The sequence below is a fragment of the Lissotriton vulgaris genome, chromosome 8, assembly GCF_964263255.1.
Source record: "Lissotriton vulgaris chromosome 8, aLisVul1.2, whole genome shotgun sequence".
Classification (NCBI taxonomy): Eukaryota; Metazoa; Chordata; class Amphibia; order Caudata; family Salamandridae; genus Lissotriton; species Lissotriton vulgaris.
In genome coordinates, this window is record NC_141696.1 from 669,322,351 (window position 1) to 669,343,174 (window position 20,824).

At 45.4% G+C, this 20,824-nt stretch overlaps 1 protein-coding gene across 2 annotated transcripts in view; it reads right to left on the minus strand.

The window, feature by feature from the left end:
- TOMM70 (translocase of outer mitochondrial membrane 70) overlaps positions 1-20,824 on the minus strand; it is a 227,165-nt gene that overhangs the window by 15,261 nt on the left and 191,080 nt on the right. For both annotated transcript variants that reach the window (XM_086934541.1, XM_086934540.1), the window contains exon 10: positions 16,895-16,992. In XM_086934541.1, the coding sequence (XP_086790667.1) occupies positions 16,895-16,992 (98 nt within the window). The remainder of the gene's footprint in view (positions 1-16,894; positions 16,993-20,824) is intronic.

Here is a 20,824-nt window from a genome sequence, read left to right on the forward strand (position 1 = left end):
GTGTGTCTGGACTCTATCCTGTTCACCGTTTCACCAGTTGATGACATATTTGATATCAAAGAACTGCAAATGGGGCCACCACAAAGCTACACCTAAACAACTGTTGTACGAGCAGACATCTATTTTAGAGACTTTATAACCTAAAATTACTTCAGTACTTCTATCCCCTTCGTCACTAGAATTTTCAGAATCAGCTGTAGTTTTTTTCCTTACACCAGCTTCTGTGAAAAAGTACAAACTGTGGCAGGATAAATAAACAAGGTACCTGAGCAGATCACACATCCTAAAAGTAAACTTTTCGGATTTTGTTATTGTGTTAGTTATAGGAAAAAATAGTTCCTAACCTTCTTGATCCGCGAGATAAGGCAGGAGGAAGGGGGAGGCAAATTACTTGTGAAATTTTAGCAACTTCTGTAAGGGCTGCAACTTCAACAGACTTGCTAGGCATGTGCTACAGCTCCTTAAAAGGGTTCTCTTAAAGCAAGGTTTTGACGACATCCTAAAAAACTGAATTATTGTTACTGACCAAATCATAAGGGATGATAAGCAAGACGTGCCTGCCCCCATATTCTTCAGGAGATGTGCCTCACACCTCTGCCTTCGGGGTCAAAACCTTTAGCCCGTCGTAGATGTAAGCAACACTCATGTTGCTCTTTGTGTGTCCCTTCCGGCTGACAAGTTCCACTAAACGAAAGCCCAACATGAAATGCTCAAGACACCTCGTCCATACGAAACCGAAAGCACTAAAAAGTGCCAGGGAAGGAAAATGCTACTTATCACAGTATGCACTTGTTCTTGGCATGTAGAGCTTTAGAGCCACATGCTATCCATAGCTCACCATGTAGTGTTGGGTCGGGATGTTTGCACTTTGTTTTTGTTCGTAGATGTCTTTCCAGTCACAAGGGAGGTGACGCCTCCTTTCGGTGATAGTGTGCATGGGCATCGGATCCATCGTTAGATTGTTTTGCCGCAGAGGGTGATGATGGAGTTAGTAAGAGTAGTAAAGAGAAAAGTCCATGTAGATTGTATCTAAGTTAGTAATTACTGCAACAGGTACAAGTGGGTGGGCACATGTGGCTCTACAGCTGCCAAGAACAGTTGCATACTGTGGTAAGTAGCATTTTCCATTTGAGGGATGTGAGCTGTGGATCACATGCTATGCATGGACTAAATAGCAGTAACTCCCAAAGCAGTGGCTAACCTGTAGCGGTTGCAGCGGTTTGAAATAGTGTACGTAAAACTGCCTGGCCCACAACTAGCTTGTTGTCTAGCTAACACATCTACACAATAGTGTTTTGTGAATGTTTGTGGTGTAGACCATATTGCAGATTTGCTGATGTCATCTGTGGGTATGTTTCCTAAAAATGCCATAAAGGCCCCTAGTTTGCGAGTGGAGTGCGCCCTAGGGGGAATTGTCAATGTGCGTTTTGCTTTAATATAACATGTTTGAATGCACTTGACTATCCGCCGTGCAATACCTGATTTTGATATAGGATTGCCTTTATGTGGTGGAACAAAAGCTTGGATTTACTGAAAGATTTTGTCCTTTAAATGTAGTACAGTAATGCTCTTTTCACATCTAGGGTGTGAAGAGAGCATTGGGCCAGGGAATCTGGTTGAGGGAAGAACACAGGCAACTCAACAGATTGGTTGATATGAAAGGCAGAAATGACTTTAGGTATGAATTTGGGGTTAGTCCTAAGAACCACTTTGTTTTGGTGTATCTGTAAGAATGGTTCTTCTATGGTTGGTGCCTGAAGCTCACCCACTCTCCTCAGAGATGTGATGGCTATAAGGAAAGCTACCTTCCAAGTGAGAAATTGTAGTTCACATCTGTGCAATGGCTCGAAAGGTGGACCAATGAGTCTGGTAAGGACAATGTTGAGGTTCCACACTGGAACAGGTGGTAGTTTGGGGGAATGATTCTTTTAAGTCCTTCCATAAATGGTTTAATAGCAGGCACTTCAGCTCTCTATCCCAATCCCTCACACAATCCTTGAACCCTTCCCTCTCACCCCTTCAACCCCTAGACCCAAATCCCCCCATCTTGTCTCCGACCCACTTGTCTCCTCTCTTGGACTTACTCCAACTCCCAGTTCCTTCATATCCCATTGTCTCTCCTACCCTCCTATCTCTTCTCCCTGACTCACCCTCCTCCTCTTTTACACCCAACATTGTTACCCTTTCCCAACAGCATTTGACTTCCCCTACCTCAATCACTTTTACAAATAATGATTCCCTTCCCCTCCTTCCACCTTTATCCCCTCTCACCATTTCACACTCCTCTTCCCCTAATCAAGCAGATTATTCTCAATCTCTACTGACCACCCTCGCCCTCAACATTATAACTTGTTACGACACCCTTGTCTCCCTGTCTCCTATTATCTCCCAGTCTCCTAATGTCTCCCAGGCCTCCAATGTGCTTGTCCCCCTTTCATCTCCCTCAACATTTAACCCACCCCCCTCTTGATTCTCCTAAACTGCTTAATTCCCCTGATACCCGCACGCCTACTCAGGCTCCCTCTCTAACCCTGAATTCCCGATGCTCGGCTACACGCTCCCCTCCTTTTGATCACCTCTTAAACAATCCCCTCTCATCCCCCACCCTACTCAATCCCTCAGCGACTCGTCCAGCCTCACCTACTTACCCCCTTATATCCCCCCATTCTAATAATTCTCTCTTCTAACCTCCTGTCCCCTCTGACTCCCACTCCCACCTCACCCTCTGATGCACTTCATCCTCTCCCCCCTCGCTTAACAGTCTCCCACACCTCCCCAACAGCCCCCCTTATCCTCCACCGATTCCCCCCTTTCACACTCCCTTGTTCCATCTAACAACCCACAATACACCAGGTACGCCAACCCTAACTGGCTTTCCACCTTATTCACCTATCTGTCCTCCTAAATTGAGTGCCACTCCTACGTCTAGCTCCTGTATAACCCCTGCCCCCAAAAATGATCCTCCCCCTCTTTATTCCCCCCTCCTCCCTCCTCCAGGCTTCCCCCCCCCTTCCGCCCCGGCTATCTCCCCCCTTGATAACTCTAACCCTACCAATCTCCTTAAAAAAACTGATGCACTTTATTCCTCAATTCCTACTCAATCACTCCTTAAAGTTGAGCTTCTCCTTTCGTCCCTCGTTTTAGAACTCTCCTCACTCAGAAGCGATATCTCACTCCTTTTAAAAGCCCATCCCATGACCACACATCAACCGCCTCACATTGCACCTTACCGTCGCACATCGACACTCATTTTAATCCACCCACAAACAGACCACCTATTGTTATTACCAACACTGACACTCCTCCTCTCCCCTGTAACTACGCTACCCGATCCAAACACACTGAACCCTCTTAAGCGTCCGACCCTGCCATACCACCATGACCTCTCCTCCTCAACATGATACTTGCCCTATAACCTCAGGAGCTAATTTTTCTAGTAACACCCCTGTCTCTCCCTCTTCAGCCTAGCCCACTATCCCCCATCTGTCAATCTACTATCCCAGTTCTTTTAAGAACAAACAGACTCCCCCCTCACCCGACATCACCTAGACCTCCCAAACTACTTAGACCTATCCCCCTTGCCCCCCCACCCCATTACCTGTCCCCGGTCCTGCATGTTGATAAATTGCAGATCCGCTTCCTGCCACGCAACTGAGATTGCAGAAACCATTCTCAGTGAAAACATAGACATCGCATTCCTAACTGAAACTTGGCTCAACGCCCACTCCACTCCTATCCTCGACTTGCTCATCCCACCAGGCTACTCTATCATTAAGAAAGATAGAATAGATCAAATAGGAGGAGGCATTGCCCTTATCTTTAACCACATGCGCGCTGCTCTGATTCTACTGGAATGCTGACTTTTTTAAAAACCCATTGTTCATGACGAGCTGGGCTCGTCATCAGTGTTTGAGGAGGCTACACCATGACGAGCCCAGCTCGTCATCAGCCTCGAAGGGGTTAAAGATGAACTCAACATCTCACTTGTACAGCTCCAAGACCCCTCGACCTTTGAATACCTTTGCGCCGACCTCTCTTTTCCTGGCTTTCCCACCACTCGGCTGCACACTATTTACCACCCCCCCAGGAAATTGTCTCTCATTTACTGAAGAGATGACTGATCTTATTATTCAAGCATCGCTCTCTCACTCCAAGAATCTCTTCCTTGGTGATTACAGCATCCACTGGAACAAAAATTATGACCCTGCTGTCATCCTATTTAAAGAAACCTTAGACATCACTGACTTGACCCAACTCTGCCATGCCCCTACTCACACCAAAGGTTTCAACCTCGATGCTATTTTGACGATCAAGGATCTGGTCTCTCTCTCTCTAATATACTTCCTGTAGACTGGTCTGATCACCACCTTATCCTCTTCCCCTTGAATAGCCCCATTACTCGCCCCGGCCCTATTAGCACTTTACCTATGAAACCCACTCGCAACCTTCACCTTATTCCACCTGGCGAATTAGAATCCACAATTAAAACTCGCTTTCTTTTCCCCTTCCCTCTCACAGCACCAACGACCTTACTGACCATTACAATAATTATATTCCTGATGCCCGCGACCTAATTGCCCCAATTAAACTCAAAACACAAAAAAATCCCTCCCAAGTCCTGGTTCAATGCCGAACTCAATAATGAAAGACGGGCCCTCAGACAATCAGAACGTGCTTGGAGGAGTCATCCCATCTCTGATAACCTGGCTCTCCTGAGAATCACCAGAGCCCATTACAAAAAACATATCTTCAACGAAAAGGCATCCTTTCTCCGGTCACAACTTGACCAAGCCAGAAACCGGCCCAGAGAACTGTTTAACATCGTTAAAAAACAAACTTCCTCTGGCCCTCCTAAATTAGCAGCCTCTGTGGAAAGATGCAAAGAAATTGCCAGCTTCTTTTCGAATAAAGTCAACAACATCAAACTATCCTTCTCTTCCCCTTCTCTCTCTCTCCAACCTCCCCTCAACCAACACATCCTCCCTAACATTCCTAGTTCACTTTTGTCCTCCTCTCCCCCACATCTCGACCCCTCCCTGCTCTCCCCCATCTAGACCCATCTCGGATGGGTCACCTTTCTAAAAACAAGGCTTCATGGAGCGAATTTAGTCCAATATCAGAAACCACTATCATCAACATAATTTCTAAACTCAAACCATCCTCACACTCCAAAGATCCTCTCCCCGCCCATTTAGTTCAAGAACTCAAATACATCTTTGCCCCATTATGGACAGATATCATCCACTCCTCACTTTCCACTGGCTGTGTTCCGGGATCCCTTTAGCTAGTTCAAATCTCCCCTATTCTTAAAAACCCCACCGCTGATCCTAATGACCTTAACAATCTACGCCCTATCTCTAACCTTCCCTTCCTCTCTAAAGCCCTTGAAAAATGTGTCCTGTCTCAATTAGATAACCATATAATCTCCTTCAATCTCCTTGACGTTTTCCAATCTGGTTTTAGAAAGGGATGCAGCACCGAAACTGCTATGCTCAATATTACAGATGACATTCATCGCTCTTTAGACAAAGGCGAATCCTCACAACTAATCCTCCTTGATCTCTCGGCTGCTTTCGATACTGTCCACCATCCCACCCTTCTTAACACCCTCAAAGATCGCTTTGGTTTTGAAGGCACTGTACTCAAATGGTTCTCCTCGTTCCTCCAAAATAGATCACAACAAATTAAGCTCAGTCATTGCCTCTCCAAACCTCAACCTGTCTCACTCGGTGTCCCCCAAGGGTCTATCCCCTCACCAACCCTATTCATTCTTTTTATGGAACCACTCACCCTCATTCTCAAACAAGCCAAAATCAGTTACCACCTCTATGCCGACGATACTCAACTATACAAGATCAAATCCCACAATGACATCCTTCACCTCAATGATACTCTGATTAAAGTCCAAACCTGGTTCCATCTTAATCATCTCAAACTTAATCCTAAAAAAAACCGAAATAATCCTTTTCACCCCCAAAAACAATTCCCATTCAACTCTGGATCAATGATATCAAAGCACTTAATTGCTCCCTCTCCACCTCTAATTCTGTTAAATCCCTAGGTATCAGCATCAATCAGAATCTTAATCTCACCCCCACATTAAAAATGCAGCCAAAAGTGCTCTTTTCACCCTTCACCACCTCAAAAAAATTAAACCCTTCATTCCAGCTGATTTCAAAATAGCTGTCAAATCGCTTGTCCTTTCCAGGATTGACTATGGTAACACCACTCTTGCTGGCACCTCTAAAGTCCACCTAGCACCGATTAAATCTGTTCTCAACCTAGCTGCCAGACTTATTTCTGACTGTAAAAAATTTGACCACATCTCTCCTGTCCTCAAAAACCTAAACTGGCTCCCAATTGAAGGTCGATCCACCTACAAGATTGCTTGCATCATGCACAAAGCTCTTCACCAAAACAGCCCCTCTTACCTTTCAAGCAAACTACAAAAAGCAGGGTGCTCCAGGTACCTGAGGAGCACTAACTCGCTTGTCCTTATCCCTCTTAGACTAAAATGTAAAAAGACCCTATCACGTGCATTCTCTGGTAATGCTCCTACGATTTGGAATTCACTCCCCAAAGACCTTCGCTGCAACCCCTCTTACCCTTGCTTCAAAAAAGACTCAAAGTACTTCTTCTCAATTAATACTGGGGTTCTTAATGTTACTGACTTTGACCCTGCTCATTACCTCTCTGCTCCGATTCACTCTTTTACCCAACCCCTCTCCCCTTTTCCACACTCTCCCTCACTTCACCCCCTCTCTCTCTCTAATTTCAACTCCCCTTGTCCCTTCTATTATCCCTCTGTTTCCTTGCCCCCTTCACTCATTTAACGCAATGTTTTTATCTTTTTTGAATTTTTCTCCTCATTGACTATTGTATATTGTATCTTAATATGTTTATTTACCATGTAAAGCGCTCCGATACTCTTGGGTCCAGCAGCGCTATATAAAACCTTTTAATAAATAAGATGTAACTTGTACGCTAAATTGGAATGCTGTAGATGTAACCAATAGCAAATGATGTTCTGGATTGAGGCATCCAGCGGATTGATTTAATTGTTATTACAGTATATCACAAACCTTTTCCATTTTGCTGCATAGCATGCTCTTGTAGTAGGGCGTCTAGCCTCCTTGATGACATTCATGCAGTCTGGGGGAAGATTGAGGTAGCCAAACTCTAAGACTTCCGGTGCCAGATCACAAGGTTGAGATGACTGGGATCTGGATGCCTTCTCTCTACACGGTTTGAGTGAGGAGATTGGGAGTAATGTGTCGTTTTTGGTGAGGACCTACTGATAACATTTGAAAGTATGGGAAGAGAACTTGAGGGTGGAGTTCCCATTTGTGCAACTGTTGCAGTTGATAATTGTGCAGATCAAAATCTTGTTGTTTACTCCTGGAAAGTATTCTGAAAGGAGATCTATTTTGTGAGTTAGGGCCCATCTCCAGATGTTCTGAGCTAATTGGGACAGCTGGAGAGAGTGTGTCCCCCTGTTTTTGTATGTAGTACATTGCAGTCATGTTGTCTGTACGAATTAGGACAGCTTTGCCTACTAGATGAAGTTGAAACACTTTGAGCTAACAGGTCAAGATGGTTTATGTGGAGTTGTTTTTTTCCACTTGAAATAATTCGTATGCCTTTGGAGATGATCTCCCCAACCAGTGAGTGATGTCTGCTGTTAGCACTATCTGTGGAACCGTGTCGATGAAGGGCCGCCCCTTTGAAAGGTTTCGTGTATTCCAACACTGCAAAGAGAAATGGGTGCGGCTGTCCACTAACACAAGATCTGATAACTAAACCTGAACCTGGATCAAGCCCTCTTGAAGGGGGCGCATTTGGAGTCTTGCGTAAGGAACGATTAGAATGCAAGACACTATCATTCCTAGCATTTGGATAAACACTCGAGCTGATAATGAGTGTTGGGGCTGACATTGAGAAACTAAAGTCTGCATGTTGCATATTCTGATTGGGTTGGGACAAGCTAGAGCTTTGTGAGTTTCTATTGTGCCTCCTAAATCCACATGTATGTTGGACGGGTGGAGATGAGACTTGGTAAGGTTTACAGTGAACCCCAGGTCGTGAAGTAGTTGCACTATTTTTCGAGTGTGGCATACGCAGCTTCGCTACGAGCTGGCCTTTATGAGCCAGTCGTCTAGGTAAGGGAAGACGTGGATGTGCTGTCTTCTCAGATGAGCCGCAACTCCTGCCAGGCATTTTGTGAAAACCCTGGGTGCCGTAGTTACTCCGAACGGGAGGACCTTGAATTGATAATGTTGGTCTTCTACCACAAACCTGAGGTATTTGCTGTGAGCAGGCTGAATGGGAATATGGAACCAGGAGTCCTTTAAGTCCAGAGTGGACAGAAAGTCGCCTTGCTGAAGAATTGGAAGTACTTATTGTAGTGTAACCATGTGAAAGTGGTCCGACTGAATGTATATATTTATTTAGTTCTCTGATGCCTGGTATAGGCCTGAGAGAGCCGTCCTTTTTGGGAATTAAGACGTACAGAGAGTATACTCCAGTTCCCTGGTATTGTAATGGGACTGGCTCTATAGCGTGTTATCTCCAACAGAGAGAGAACCTCTTGCCTTAGAAGGGTAAGATGCTCTTGTGACATTGCATGGGATCTGGGAGGAATAGTTAGGTGGGTGTTTGTAAGCTCCAGTTAGTAACCATATGGGATAATTTTTAGTACCCACTTGTCTGAGGTGATTGAATTCCAGACAGGTAGGAATTGGGAGAGACGTGCCATGAGAGGAGTGAAATGCTCGGGGGCAACAGAAGAAAGTCACTTTTTGTTTGCGGGGGAAGTGCGGTGGAGTTGCCTCTGCCTCTTCCCTTACCGTTGTTTCCTCTAAAAACGCCTCTGAAATGACCTCTTAATGAAGGGGATTGGTTGTTGCCCTTGTAAGAGGAGGAGGGATTTTCGGTGGATACATTTTTGGAACCACCCCTGTGTAAAAGGAGCGGTGAAAGGAATCCCTGTTGGTAGGTAAGTGCATAGCCCCCATAGACTTTGTGACCTCCGTGTCTTTCTTCATTTTCTCCAGCAAGGTATCAACCGCTGGGCCAAAGAGATGTTCCTTATCAAATGGTTGGTTGAGAATGGAGGTTTGCATCCTGAGATTCTCAACCAAGCATGCCTGCATAGGAGTACACTAGTATTTACTGCACGGGCTGCGGTGTCTGCTGTGTCTAGGGCACACTTGATAGATGTATTGGTGATGAGTTTACCCTTTTGGATAAGATTAGCCTGAGTCTTGTGTTCTTCAGGCAGAAAATTGCATGAGTATTTCCAACTCATCGTAATAAGCCCTATCGTAGCGGGTCTGCAAAGCTTGAGCATTGGCAATGAACCAATGATTGGCTGCTTGTGAAGCCATTCTCTTGCCAGAGGCATCAATGAGTTTAGACTTCTTATTAGGAGGAGGAGCCTCACCTGTAGTCTGAGTTAGCACTCTTGCAAGCGTTCGAAATCACAAGCGAGTCTAAGGGCAACTGACCTCTGATATAAGCAGGGTCAGTAGGGTCAGGCTTATAATTTTTCTCCATCCTAAGTGTAATAATGTGTGCCTTCACAGGATCTTTAAATAGGTCACCTGAGTGTTTTAACATGCCTATAGGCATTGACAATGTAGGAGTGTTTTTTTGAGAGGAAGTAAGGGTCTCAAAGAGGAAATCCTCTTCTAACATCTCTTTATGGAGCTCCACCCCATGATATTGAGAAGTCCTGTTAAGGAGCTCAATATTTCCCACATTATCATCAGGTGGGGAGGGTCTAGACGGATACAGATCAGGCTAATTATCTGTATTAGGGTCAGTAACATAATACTCCCAAGGGTCGATGTCCTGTGGCCTATACTAATCCTCACCTTCGTCATCCCGGGGGTCAGGTGATGGCGGTGGTGAATTTGAGGATGTAATAAGTAAATTGGGATCAGTGGGAGAATGAGTTGGAATGTAAGGGGGAGAACGGTTAGTACCCACACTTTTCCTCTTGAGAGGAATGTGGTAATCCTCTTGCTGGCCTATTTTACATTTCTTTGGTGGGTGGCAAGGATATGTCCTGTATCAGGGTGTATAACCATTTTTTTCTGCTTCAGATCCGATGACTGAGTGTCTTTCTCCTTATTCGCCGGTTTCGGCTCCGAACCTTTAGGTGCGGAAGGTGAATCCTTCGGTAATGGTGGAATTGTTTCCAGGAGATGTTCCGATTTCGCGCCAAAGGTGTCGCTTCGGCACTGATATGGGGGTGGCTCGAGCCCGAGCAGGAAGGCTCGTCTTTGAGTTTTGGAGCCGGGCCCGAGGGCGGGGCGTCGGAAACTTTTTGTCGGTGCGGACCTTGGCCCGAAGGCAGAGGAGGGACCGGAGCCTTTATTTCTTGGTTTGTTGAGGGGGCAAGGGGGAATCTTTACTCAAGGTACGCTGACCCAGAGTAACCTGTCCTCCTCTTTCATGTCGGAAACGGCTTCGGACACGGGGATATGTTGTTCTTTTTCGTCGGCTCCTTGAGCGTGATGTTCTGTGTCGGAATCTTCGCCGAAGATGTCTGGTGCGGAGCCTGGTGTTGCATCTTGATGTCAAGCCCGACTGTCACGAAGAGTCTGCTTCGATCGAAACTATCGGCACGCGTCGCAGTCTTTATCATTGTGTTCTGGGGACAAGCAGAGGTTGCACACTTTGTGCAAGTCGGTGCGTGGGAACTTAACACAACACCCGGGGCAGAACTGGAAGGGAGTCCGTTCCATCGACGGCTGGCGCTGTCGGCGTGGGTCGGCCCGCCACGAGCTTTCCGATTCAAAGTTGTTTTGAGTTGAGAGGATACGCAAAGAATGGAAAGCCGCGATCGATAACAGTACTGTAGAGGGTAGAGGATTAAGGCGTCGAAGGGGTCCTAGAAACAGTGCTGAACCGGAGTGCAGCAAAACACATCCGAACCCGATGGAGGAAAATAAACAATCTAACGATGGAGCAGATACCCATGCGCACTATCACCGAAAGGAGGAGTCACCTGCCTCGTGACTGGAAAGACTTTTTCAACCAAAAACAAAGTGCAAACATCCGGCCCAAACACTAGATGGCGAGCTATGCATAGCATGTGATGTACAGTTCACTTGCCTCGAACAGTCAATTTTCAGCAAAGACAAAGCCACCAGAATTAGAAGTGGTGGAAGAGAGCATCCACAGCGGTGCTTAGCATGCATCCAGCAAATAACGAGTATAGACTGTTAATTATCTCCCCACTCTCCCAACCGTCCCACTCTCCCAACCGCCCTACCATTCACTGACTGATAAACATGTGGGAGGAAGCATTTCACACAATTTTCAAGAATGCCAGGGCACACTTGAAATAAGTGCTTAGCATCCTTTGAAATCCATAGGGCCACACACTCAAACAGTTTCAGAAAAGGCTTGCTCTGATGGAAATGCAAGCAAGCAGTAAAGCAGGTTTACAAACACCAAAAGAATTGCAGCTATACATTAGATAATAAAAGAAGGTCTATAAAAAAGTTCTGACCCAACTTTCATCTCAAAGCCACAAACAAATGATGGAGAAAGTAAGAAGAAAGTGTTAAAATACAGTTTGGGAGGCTGATGTGTGCAACAGAGCTCCAATAAGTACATTTGTAAATCTCTATTGTGAAAAAGATTCTGGGTGTCTGCACTACCTGCACGAACTACTGTCCTCCCACCAAAAGGCTGTTTGCCATTCATTTCTTAATGCATAGCAGAGTTAGTTGCTTACCTCGGGAAAATGAAAATAAAAGTCAACATGTGACAGGACAATTATTTCTTGATAAACTAATGAAGATTAAGTCATGGAAGATTTTGAGGAGACCTCAACCTCCTGGACCTGTGTACAAGTGGGCCGCTGACAATCAGAAGTTGGGAGCCAAATATGAAATTTAGAGTAAGTAGCTACAGCACCAAAGGTGTTCTACCCCACACCACCTTTGGAATGGCTGCAAAGAAAGAATACAAAAAGTGCAATAAAGCCATTCAAAACAAGCAGGGGATTGGCCTAAAACCTTTATGTCAGTGTTGGAAATGGCTCTTTTTACAGGGTTATCCCCAAACTGTTTGCTTCTTCCTCCTTTGTTTTCCTGACATGTGGCTGTTGGTTATGGGACTCTGGGAACTTTACCACTGCCGATCAGTGCTAAAGTGCATGTGCTCGCTATGTAAAGTGTTATTGTGTGATTGGTTATTTGTTTTATCAGTAGGTCCCTAGTAAAGTGCACTGAGTGTGCCAGGGCTGGTAATTCAAATGCTACTAGTGGGCCTGCAGCACTGATTGTGCCACCCACAAGAGTAGCCCCAAAGAGATGTCTCAGGCCTGCCACCGCAGTGCCTGTGCGCACGTTGCTAACTGCCATGTTGACCCTTCCGTTTTCTTACTCATAGGACACCCCTATGGTAGGCCCAAGGTATCCCCCTGGGCGGGGTGCAGTGTATGTGAAAGGTAGGACATGTACTAGTGTGGGTAACATGTCCTGATACTGAAATACTGCCAATTTCGTTTTTCACTGTTGAAAGGCTATCTTGCCCATAGGCCAGAATGGGGAATGCTGTGCAGCATGTTTTCTTGCATATCTTCCCATAGGAGCGAGATAATAAACTGGAGTTTGTAATCCCTGAATTCAGAATTTGATAACACATCTTTTAGTAAAGATGGTTTTTAAATTCTGTGTTTGAAAATAGCACTTTTAGAAAGTGGCTATTTTCTTGTTCAACCTTTCTGTGTGCCTCTGCCTGTTTGTGGATTGACTGTCTGGTTTGAGAGTGACAGGGGCTCTAGGAGTCTGGGTGAGTCAGCACTAGGCTGAATAGACCGATCTGCATTTGGAGTGGTGTGAGGAGTAGCACCTGGGCCTGAATAGGGCTGTGCCTGCCTTCCACAATGCTGGCTACACCTCCTGCGATGAGTCTGTAGACCCTGGCCCACATTTATAAAGGAAGAAGTTGCGCACTGGCAGAGTACACACAGAACTGATTTGGACTGGGTCCAGGAACCCTCACACACATAGAGAACAAAGACTTTTGGGGTATAAATATGAGAGCTGAAACCCCTGAACTTTAGACTACTTTGTGATCAAGAGGAACCTGTTGCCAAAGAAGACCGCTGAAGAGACTGAGGAGAAGGACTGCCCTTGCTGTGTGTATGGGGCTGTTTTGCAGTTCATTGTTTCAACTGAGGAGAGGACCAAGGGACTTTGCTTTGTGCTGTGTCCCCTGCTTGAAGAAGGGCTTTGCTGTGTGTTGTGTCCATCTGAAGAAAAGTCTCCAAGGGCCTGAGAAGAGCTGGCCTCCCAGTTTCTGAAGCCCCAGGCACAAAAGGACTTCACCCTCAGCTTCCCTGACTTCCTTGCTGGAAGTTCTGACCTGCCCGGAGGTGCCGGTCACTGTGAGGCCCTTGCTGTTGGGAGCTGGAAGCGCGACGCAACGCAGGAGATGCGCGATGCCACCGCAGCAGCCACTGAGGAAGCGTGTCACCGCTTCTCGCCACCGCATCCCCAGAGAAGCATGCCGCAGGGCCATCAAATCGCTAAGGAAGCGTGCCTCCGCTGATCGCCAGCGCATCACTGGAGAAGCGCGTCGCAAAGCCTGTCGGGGCTCAGGAAACCACGGATCGGGCGTGCACGCATCTCATTCACGTTGTCGCATTGCACCAGAGACGCAATTTTATCGCATCGCACCGAATCGTCACAACGCATTGAGGCGCCATGTTGTCACATCGCAACCAGAGCGCAGGAAGAATTGATGCATCACCTTCTCTGCGACCCTTTTGTTTGTTGTGAGTTGAGCATCTATGGTACTTTGAGAGCACAGTGTTGCATTTACCATCTACAAGTTTATTTTTGCAACAACCCTTTTTAAAGACATTTTACTGTAGGATTTTTGTTGTTTTGGTCTTGTTTAGCTTAGGTAAAGATATTTTATTTTTCTAAACTGGTGTGTTGTCCATTTGTAGTGTTTTGACTGTGTTACTGTGAGTGTTGGTACAAATACCTTACACATTGCATTGGGGATAAGCCTGTCTGCTCGTGCCAAGCTACCAAGGGTGTGAGCAGGGGTTATCTAAAGTCTGTATCCCCCTTACCCTGGCTAGAAGCAAGGGTCCCCATTTGGACGAAGGTACCTACTCCTGCCAACTAGAGACCCCCATTTCTAACAGTTTGTCTAATAGCATTAATGGCCAGTCAAAGTGATTGTGATGAAGCCAGAGTTTGACCAATTATATTCAGTAAAAACAACTTTCTGACTTCAAGAATCTGGTTTCTGCTTCTAACCTGATCATAATGTAAGAGTATAGAAAGAATTTTAGACAAAATAGTAATTGTGCTTCTTATAAAGCACTCAATACCATTTCTAAGCACTGTAAATAGTGTTACAATTAATGGCAATCAATGTATTGATGCTGTAAGGATGGAAGGAGGAGCCGGACTAGTTTGGATTCAAACTTTTGTAACAAACGAGCATTCAGCTCAGTGAAACATACTGCTGGGTTAAACCCACTTTTTCCGGTTGTAAAGGTTTCCCGCTAGCTCCATACACTACAACTAGAATGGGGTTGGTTTCGATAATGAGGCCCGGATGCCCCAACCCCCATTCCGAGAGGAATGACAGTGTTGGGGCCCTAACAAGATATATTTTAATATAATATTTGCTAGAAAGCATATTTTACACAGTCATAAACTACGATTAGATTCCAAGTCTCCTAAGTCAATGGGCCTATGAAATTTCCCTTTAAGAATGGTATCTCATCATATATCTCAATACTGCAAGTTAAACCCTTTAGAATCAAGATGGGAATACCTGCACAGAACCAGTTTTATTCGCTGGAATTATGATGATTGAACTCCAAGTATGTGGGATTTAAGGTTTGAGCAGGTGGCAAATGTGAGCGGTGGGGCCAGGGGGCAGGAGTGTGCAAGGGGTTTCTGCTGGGACTCGTGTGGCGCAGTTGTAGTGAGATGTGGTTTGGGTTTTCTTAGCCTCTCATCTCTCCCTCTGACCCGGGGCTGAGATGCTTCTATTGTGTCAGCAGTGAACATACCGGATTTGATAATACGCCAAGGGGAATACAGACCATATGAAAACAATTTACTTTGAGGTCGTCGGGAACATGGGGAACAACTAGCTAGGCCATGTCCCGCAGGGTATGTGGCCAAGAAACGCTTGGTATTTAAGAATTTCAATGCCAGTAGAAAAGATTTTCTAGGCTCAAGCCTCCAGGCGGTTGGACTGTCTGTCTGACAAGGGTGTTTGGGAAAGTTCCCAACTCCTACACTGAAGTGCAAGAAGCTTGAAGTACCAAGCTTTCTGGAGAAGGATGGGTTGACAAGAAAGGGGGAGGTGAACACAGGGCAGGATGATAGCATCTGGCAACAGCATAATTGGCTTTCTCCCATGCTGCAAGTACTGGATCCAGCAAACCGTCATTGATGGAGAGCAACAGCTCAGATGGAGCAGAAGGTTGCAATCAAAGCATGTGTCTGTGTCTCGATGGATGGCATGGGGAGTTCCAAAATCTCTGCTGCCTTTCTTACCAGAGTGAAACGATTTAACCTCCGGAGGTCTGAAGGGGACTCCAACTAAATCTCCGGCAAGGTTTAGAGGTCACAGTCTGAGGTGAAACCAGCAAACTATACAGATGGGTCAGTGGGACCATCGTTCAAAACCTCTCCAGTCTAATAAGAATCCAGTAGCTCAGAGTTGGTTGGGCCCAAAAGGGCCATCACAAGTGGGCCGTAAAACATCGGAACATAAGAGTCATTTCTTGGTGATAGGGCTCCTTCTCCAAAATCCTTGGGTCTCTCTTTTTGCTAAGTTTTCTTCCACAGGATGAAGTGGCTCCAATTGAGCAGGAGCCAGTGGCATCAGAATCACCAAGCTCAATGCCAGCCTGTGAAGGGGCTGGGCAACAGCTGCTGCATACCTCTGGATCGTAGTAAAGAGGCGAGTCAGGATGGCAAGGGAGGATGACTGCACCAGTGCTGACATGGAATGCTTGCCACACGGTCCTATGAGGCTCGCGGGCGTACAATGGGTGTTTCTGCCCTAAAGAAGATGTTCAACATGGCATTAAGAAATGTCACTAGAACCGAGCTGGGAAGTCGGGACACAGCAGATTCACCACCAAAGACCAATCAGGCTGGGCCAGTTAGACCTGCATGGGTTGGAGGGCACCTGGGTGATTAACATCTCAAAGAATACTCCTTGTGCTTCTTATGTTTGCTCAATGAGTATCAAGTCTGTGACTTTAAGCAGGTTCAGAAATAGTGCCAGCTTAATTTGTAGTCATAGGCATGCACCATAAAACGTTTTGCTTCTCTCTCAAATAATTTCCTTGAGATTAATACCAAGGCAAAACTTGGATGACATGGACTGACCCCAGGCAACAAGAGTAAGGGTCTGTTATGGTCATCGGTCCCTAGCAATCCCTATAGGACATACAACCTAAAAGCTTTGAGGGAGACATAGCACTGCACCAATAGCTTGTTTCTGAAGCACTTAGAGCTCCAAAGACAACGAGATCCAGGTTAGAGTTAGAGTCAAAGGCGTGGAAAAAAGTTGTTGTGCACAGACACAGAACCAGAGCGCACCCCCCTGATTCAAGAGGTTTGACGTTTCGGATCCAGTCCGGCACCTGGGATAATTTCACAAGTTAATTATATTCACATAAGACCCCCATTCCTTCCAGGTCCTTACCAGGTTTATGCCCAACATACTTTAAACTCATCAGCCCTCTTGCTTGTGGCAAGCTGAACACAATAATAGATGCAGTAAGTTGCTCCTCACACTGAATGCATGCTTTAAAAATTATGCAGGTAGGATCATTCAGTGTAATAACATATCATGCTATGGTTTCCCTTCACCTAATACATACCCTTTATGGACATATGTTGTGGCATTATCTGGCTCCAGGTCAATACATTTATCATACATCTCATCTGCTTTGCCAAACTGCTGTTGATCCGTTAATGCCTGCAGGGAATAAATAAAACAGCAAACGTTTTGTATGTAATTTAGGTATGCCATGAAACTCACTCTCTACCAACCTGTCCACAGAAAATGTACTAATTTTAAATAACGAAGACTTACAAGTTAAAACAAGCATTTACAATGCAATGGTCTCTTGTTCGATTTAGACATGCCTTTGAGTAGCAATGTGCCCTTTCATGCTACTGTAGGAAATGCGGGGTATTGCAAGTTTTACTAGATAAGTCAGTCAAACAGATAAGCCAGTCAAACAAATTAGTCTGAAAAACAAACTAGGAGACATTGTTTTCTCTCCCACTGCCGCAGTGAACAAATTGCCGCCCTCTGCGTTAACACCTTGTGTTATTTTAACCTAATAGCGTTCTTTCATTTTTTAGAGCTTTTCCCTTACTGTGAGAAGTCGTGCCAACAATACATATTGTGCGCATACACCAGTTTGCATGTAAGTATATCTGTACTTGTATGTTATCATTTGAAGTTAGAGATAGGTTATTAGATCAATATACTGTATGCAGCAGCTATTTCAGTCTGCTAAGAAGCAATCATGATTACAAACATGAATTTGTGCCAGATATATATCAGCACAAATAATCGATTGATAACTATTAGCTAGAATATATTGAGAGACAAATGAATAGTGACTGTTGCACTCTCCCTGTATTCTCTTTATCTTTAACAAACCTACTTGCATCATTTTTGACCGGATTACTATCAAATGTTCTCTCTCAGCTTAGTATTAATGTCTTATTTTGGCATTTATACTTTGTGATATTTTTTTCAAATAAGCACCGAAGTCTGCATTAATCACTCTTCTGCCATCTTGGTTACTTGCCTATCCCTCAGGGCCGCACAAACCGTCCTCCCACTTCCGTTTATGTTGTTTTGACAGTTAATATGAGTTGTTACATTATGGTGTTTGTTTTGATTATTGCATTAACTGACAATATGAGTTGTTGTCTATTTTTATGAGATAAATGAATGTATTTCTGGATTAGTAATTATGTTTTTATATCTAGGAACCTGAGAGTTTTGTTTGTCTTGAAGAAGGCGCTGGTCGCCTAAACGCGCGTCGACAACATATTTATTTACATTTGACTCAGGAACTAACACTTTGTTTTTATGAAATCGTGATTGTTGTGGATTTTTTTTTGTATTGTATTTCATTTAATTGCTTATTTGTATTGCATGTCTTCACATGCTTTCTTTAAAAAAAATTATTGCTATTGTGGTTTTTTATGAATTTTGTTTTAATAAAAAAAAAAACTGTCTTTGCTTCGGAAGTGGGTTGTTGTGTCCTATCACTATTACGTGGGCAAGTCCTGTTTATTACCGCCTGGGTTGATACCTACAGTGTTTTTTCCTGACCTAGGGGTTACTACTATCCTTATTACAGGGAACCCTATTTTGCTACAAGTGCAATGCAACGGTCTCGCCTTTGCTAAAGCTGGAGCTATTGGCATTGTAAATGTCAAACTTTTTATTTATGTGTTGGTTTTGAAAATAGATAAATAAATGGCATTGTCATTTACAATGCCAATAGCTTAATCTCTCGCAAATGTGAGACCTATAGCATTGCATTTCGCTGCTTGCGCAAGTAAAGTGTGGGGTGCAGGACGAGATACAATAGGATGCATGCATATTCCTCTAACAAGAAAAGCAATAGTGCTGGGGTTTGACTTCACTAAGTGTGAGGGGGTAGAGGAAGAGGTGTGGGTATCCTCCACAGGAGTGGGGTGGAGGGGGGAATTGTGCAGTTATCCGTTTCTGGAATCTCTGGGGATATATGCCATTCTAATGAGGCCCAGATGCTTAAATGTCAAAGCCTGCCTGGGCCATGACCACCTTATTCAGCTGTTAAGGGTCTGAGACCCCCCTCAGCCATGGCATGGTGTTCTTTCGACCAACAGGTGGGAACAGGGAGGGGTGGTTCATGAGCTGTGTCAGGCCTTCTCTGCCAGGGCCTCCCTTAGCTGTGACCTCCTTGTCCAGGGAGCACGTGCGCTCTCAGGCCCCCTCTTTCGGCGGTGAAGGGGGAGCCGAGGCCTTTCTGCTGCCTCAGACCTGCAGGAAGGCAGCTGCTCCCACCAGCTGCATGGGAGATGTTTTCAGATTTCTGAAGTCTGTGGCCTTGTGCCCGGGAAAGGCTCTCGTTGAGAAGAGACACCGGGAGACTGTTGGAGGGAAGTGCACTGCCAAAGTGGGTCTGAGGTAGCCACCGGGAGTGAAGATGGGCAAGGAAGAGATGAAGGGCGGCAGCTGCAGGGTGACATGTTCGCTGGATGAGGGGAAACCACAGGATGTAAGATATGTTGAGGCGGCAGGGGATAGGATATTTTGGCTAAGAAGGATAGACTAGGCGGTACAGGCAAGAGGGTGAAAGAAAGATGGCACGGCTAGGCACCAGCAGCTTAGCAGATGTAAAATAAATCACATCACTTTTAGCTTCTTTCCTCAGATTGATTTTAGCGTGGCAACATTTTTTAAGCCCCCCAAAAGAACGACGTTAACAATTTGCACAGATTTATAGGCTGTTCTTTATTGGACCCAGTAATGCCAACAACTTCAAGAGTGGGGAGAAGCTGAGACTTTTTTTAAAAAGAGTCCTCAACACACAGTTATTCGGCAAGAAACAACTAAAGAGTGTAAACACTGTTGCAAGTACAATATCAACACGTTTTACATCGAAGACAGTTTTGTAACAGGACAAGATTTGGCTCTGCCCCCATACCTTCAACTCCCCTCAAACTGCCCCCTCCCCTACAAGTCCCTGACATCACACCTGCAGTAAAGTTACAATGCTAGTCACCAGAGCCCGTTTACGCAAACAATGGTATTGACATTTCACCTGATTACCTATATACAATGTGGTGAAACGTTTGTTACGAGACGAGCGTGCAAGGGAGCGATGGGCTCGCGCAAGAGGGTATGTGGGTTCCACCCCCCCCCTTCCTTCTGCAAAACAAAACCTTCCTGTCTGTCCCGCAACAGCCGGAGTGTGATATTAAGTATAGTGTCTCACCAGGACTTTTCCCATCCACCCAAGTCTCGCAACAGCCGGAGTGTTATACAAAGTATAGTGTCTCACAAGCACTTTTCCCATCCACCCAAGTCTCTCAAGCAAAGCACGGTTGAACCCCCCCCCCCCCCCCCCCGCCACGACAAAGCCCTCTTACCTCCTACCACCTGCTGGGGCTGTCCCCCCAGTTCCCCCACGCACTCTCCTTACTAGCTATCCGTGCCAGGCTCCCACAGAAAGGCTGGGTGCAGCGAGGGGGTCTTGAGTCTTCTGTGAGTCTGCTTTCCTGAGTTGAAGCTGCATTACTCCCCACCCGTCTTGGCCCAGTCCCAGCACAGGGGGAGACACCAGCTTCACTTTAAGAAGAAACAAGCATTAAAACGCATTAAGTCTCGCCTTTAATTAGGTTAAAGCCATTTGCTTTGCTATACAATACCATTAGCAAAGCAAAAAGCTTTAACTTAATTAAAGATGCTTGTTTAAAATAGGAACATTTTAAAGTTCAAAAAGTCAGCACTTATTGCAATTTCTGTATCCGGCAATGTTATCATATAGGAGGAAAAATCAAAGCTGCATTCAGATATAGTACAGCGACTTACGGGACCAAATTCCAAGAGTTATGGTAACTGGTGGGAAAGGTACATGGCAACACCAGCAGAACACCACCAGCGGCACTAGTTCGGAGGGGTGCAGATGTGCCGAACAGCATTGGGGGGCCCAATGTAATTATATGGGGATCAGTCTCTGCGTAAAGAGGCTGCAGGCTTGGCACGGGGGGCCAGTCGGGCTGAACCAACAGAG